The sequence below is a fragment of the Nannospalax galili genome, unplaced genomic scaffold, assembly GCF_000622305.1.
Source record: "Nannospalax galili isolate Female #2095 unplaced genomic scaffold, S.galili_v1.0 scaffold1659, whole genome shotgun sequence".
NCBI classification, from domain to species: domain Eukaryota; kingdom Metazoa; phylum Chordata; class Mammalia; order Rodentia; family Spalacidae; genus Nannospalax; species Nannospalax galili.
The window spans coordinates 214997-218826 of NW_008342925.1; the positions used below are offsets into that span (position 1 = coordinate 214997).

The window sequence follows — 3830 nt, forward strand, 5'->3', positions numbered from 1 at the left end:
ATTTTTTTTAAAAAAAAAAGATCCTTTCAAGCCAAAAAATAGAGCTTGGTCCTCTATGATCTACCTCCACTGTCTAGAGGCCTTCCTCCTGTTGTTCTGTTCTGGTTTTACAGGGAGGTGAGTCTGGGCTTGCCCCCGTGGTCTTGGATTTGAAGAGTTTGTGAAGAATCCTATTTGGGAAAGGTCTGCCATTCTAACTGGAGACTCATGCTTAGGCTAGGGGCCAGTGCTGACCTCCTAGGGACCTACTGTGTATCTGTCTCTCAGAACCACGCTACACAAATTCTTTACAGAAGCACAGCTTGAGTAAGGAGTACCAGTGTTGCTGGGCAGTTGGCCCCACAGGCTCTGCTGGGTGAGGATGTGCCAGCTGGCAGATATTCCAGGGAAAATGTCTGCATCATGTTTCTATCAGTGTGTACTGGAAATGTGGGCCTGGAACTAGGTTGTAGGGTGTCCTCTTCAATGTACAAAGGAATTTCCTCCAAACAATAGCACATGGAGAAATGGATGGTTGCATTGTGTGTGCTAGTGAGCTGTCATGTTTCTACCAAGGCTGGCTCTAGCTAGACTGATCATATTTACTTAGTAACGGCCCTGTGCCCTTTTCATCATGTCCCTGCCTTGAAAACTCTGCTCTCCCTTGCTAGCTCCTCATCCCGTTGATGACAAAATCCCCTTCATCCATCAAGACTCCATCCAAACATCACTTCTTCTGTGAAACCTTCCTTGACAGCTGGTACCCACCTTGCCGTCCTCCACAGCAACCACAGCTCTGCAGAGTCACAGGGCAGCCCTACCACACCATCTTGCAATTCAGTTTTACCCCATGAACTATACATTTCTCAAAAGTTGCATCTGGTCCTCCTGGTATCTTTCTGCAACCACAGGCACTTAGCAGTAGGGATAGAAAGGCAGATCAGGCTGGCTTGTTTTAGGCTTCTAAAGTGTATATGGTTTAGAAGGACAGTGTCAGGAGGCTGGAGTGAACAGACAACCTGAAAGAAAGACTTGCCTTTTGCATTCAGAAGCCAGACCCTAGTGCTGGCATGAAGTCAGTTCACTGAACAACAGCATTCGGATCACCAGGCCATGGAGAAATAAGTACAAGTTTTTATTTCTTGGCCCTCTTTTTTTAAATCAGAGCCAAGACGGAGAACCCCAGCAGAAACACCAGGATATTGCAGTTTCTGATGCCACTGAAGCCCAGGAACATGGTAGGTATAGCCCACGCTGCCTCAGCTATATGAGTGCTGAGATTATAGGCATGAGCCAACATGCCCAGCCTTCCTCTGCTTCTGACAATGAAATCAATAGTCCCAAAGATTCCAAAACATTTCCAAATAAAGTGGGAAATTTCACAGAAAAGTTGGAAGAGATAAGGGTCCCTTTTCCTTAAAGAACCTCCGTGCTCTTTCCTCTTACTCTGGCGCATCAGCGTTAAGATTGAAGGTGCAGGGGCTGGAGATGGAGCTTAATTAGCAGGGTGTTTGTTGGTAGCATGCACTGAGCCCTGGGTACAATCCTAAGCACCTCATGAAACCGGGCTTGGTGGCACACACCTGCAGTCCCAGAACTCAGGCAATGGTTTACTACAGAGCAAGTTAGAAGTCAGCCTGGCTTATGCAAACCTTGTCTCAAAACAATTTTCTTAAAGGTATAGACATATATTCTGCAAGGCCTGGGCCTCTGCAAGCCTGGGAAGGCCAGGTGAGGTGTTACCCTTCTTTATGACCTTCTACCCAGCATGAGGACTCAGTGAACTGCAGTTATCCGAGAAGCAGGGGTGTAAGCGTGTGAATTACTGGACAAGTTGTCATTCCATGTGAAAACATGTTGGCCATGGTGGATGGCTGAGACTTGAGCTATGTAAATATCTCAAGCTTGACTTTGAAAGTATTCTTAGGTCAGAATATCATCTTATTGAGCTGAGATGAAATTGGAAAAGTCAGAGCAAACATTTCACCTGGCTTTAAATAAATGGTTTGTTTTTTGTTTTTTTTTTTAAGACAGGGTCTCCCTGTAGCCACAGCTGGTCTGGAACTTACTGTTCCAGGCTCCCCTCTATCTTGCAGCAATCGACCTGCCTCTGCCTCACAAGTGCTGGGATTTAAAGGCGCTCACCACCACACTTGGCTTAGCTTTAAATAAATCTTGGTGTGAGGCTGTGCTGCCATCTCCTCTCAGATGAAAGTAGTCCATGGGTGCTGCCGCCTCCTTCCCTGCCTGCCTGTCTTCCTTACAGGTTCTAAGTGCAGACATGGCCTGCCAGGGCCAGTTGTCCCACCCCTGCAGCAAGGCAGCTCTTCACCCAAAGAGCTGGGAACCAGTGGCTTCTTTGGGTTTCTAAGGTAAGACGAACTTCTCTGCCAGCACCCAAACAGGATGCTAGTTCTGGTGCTTGCCTTGTTGAGTCTTTTGGAGGGAAAGAGAACTAAGAAGAAAGCCAATTACTTGCTGAAGTTTCTCAGTTATATCCAAGAACAAGGGTCCTGATCCAAAACACTGCACACTCTTTGCTCTTTAAAAATATTCTATTGGGCTGGAGAGCTGGCTCAGCTGTTAAGAGCACTGACTGCTCTTGCAGAGGACCTGGGTTCAATTACCAGCACCCACATGGCGTCTACAAACCATTATTCCAGTTCCAGGGGAATCCAAAGCCCTCTTCTGACCTCCAAGGCATTGCATGGCATGTGTGCACTCACATACATGCAGCAACACATTCATACACATAAAATAAAAATAATAAAAAATTTTTTTAAAAAGATTGTATTTGCCAGGCGTGGCAGTGCACACCTGTAGTCCCAGCACTTGGGAGGCACAGGCAGGCAGTTCTCTATGAGTTCAAGGCCAGCCTGGTCTACATAGTGAGTTCCAGGTCAGCTGGGGCTACAAAGAGACCCTGTTTCAAAAGATCAAACCCAAAAAGAATGTGTTTGAAAATACCTCAGAATCCATACCATGCCTCTGTAAAAGCTAAAGGTGTGAGACAACCTGTTTTCTTTTTCTTGGACATGACATGCAGTGCTGCAGAGGTCAGAAGAGGGCTTCGGATTCCCCTGGAACTGGAGTTAAGGACGGTTCATAGCCACCATGTGGGTCATCTGCAAGAGCAGTCTGTGCTCTTAACTGCTGAGCCATCTCTCCAGCCCCTATATACTATTTTTTTTAATTTTATGTGTGTGAGTGTATTTCCTGCATGTATATAAGTGCACCTGTGTTGTGCAATGCCCTTGGAAGTCAGAAGAGGGTGTCGGATTCCCCTGGAACTAGAGTTATGGACAGTTGTTAGCTGCCTTGTGCATGCTGGGAATCGAACCCAGGTCCTCTGCAAGAGCAGCCAGTGCTCTTAACCACCAAGCCATCTCTCCAGCCCCCTTATTGTTTTTATTTTATGTATGTTTTGTCTGTACCTGTGTAGTGCAATGCCTGCAGAGGCCAGAGGCATTGGATCCCCCTGAAGTTGGAGTTACAGGCTATTGTGAGCCACTTGATTAGGGTGCTAGGAACTGAACTTGAGTCCTCTGCAAGAGCAATGCTCGCTCTTAACCACTGAGCCATCTCTCCAGACCCTGTTGTTGTTTGAGACAGGGTCTCCCTGTAACCCATTTGGTCTAGAACTCACATGTAGATCAATTTGGCCTGGATCTCACAGAGATATGCCTGCCTCTGCCTCTAAGTGGTAGGTTTAAAGGTATGTGCCACCACACCCTTTTTTTTTTTGTCTTTTTGAGACAGGGTCTCCCTGTAGCTCCAGCTGGCCTGGAAGGCCTGGAACTCGCTATGTAGACCAGGCTGGCCTTGAACTCAGAGATCCGACTACCTCTGCC

The 3830-nt window shown here is 46.9% G+C and overlaps 1 protein-coding gene across 5 annotated transcripts in view; it reads left to right on the forward strand.

Moving 5' to 3' along the window:
- The window catches only part of Majin (membrane anchored junction protein), a 35847-nt gene that overhangs the window by 30933 nt on the left and 1084 nt on the right, over positions 1 to 3830 (forward strand). For all 5 annotated transcript variants that reach the window (XM_029566358.1, XM_029566360.1, XM_029566359.1 and 2 more), the window contains 2 exons: positions 1145 to 1217; positions 2246 to 2351. In XM_029566358.1, the coding sequence (XP_029422218.1) occupies positions 1145 to 1217; positions 2246 to 2351 (179 nt within the window). The remainder of the gene's footprint in view (positions 1 to 1144; positions 1218 to 2245; positions 2352 to 3830) is intronic.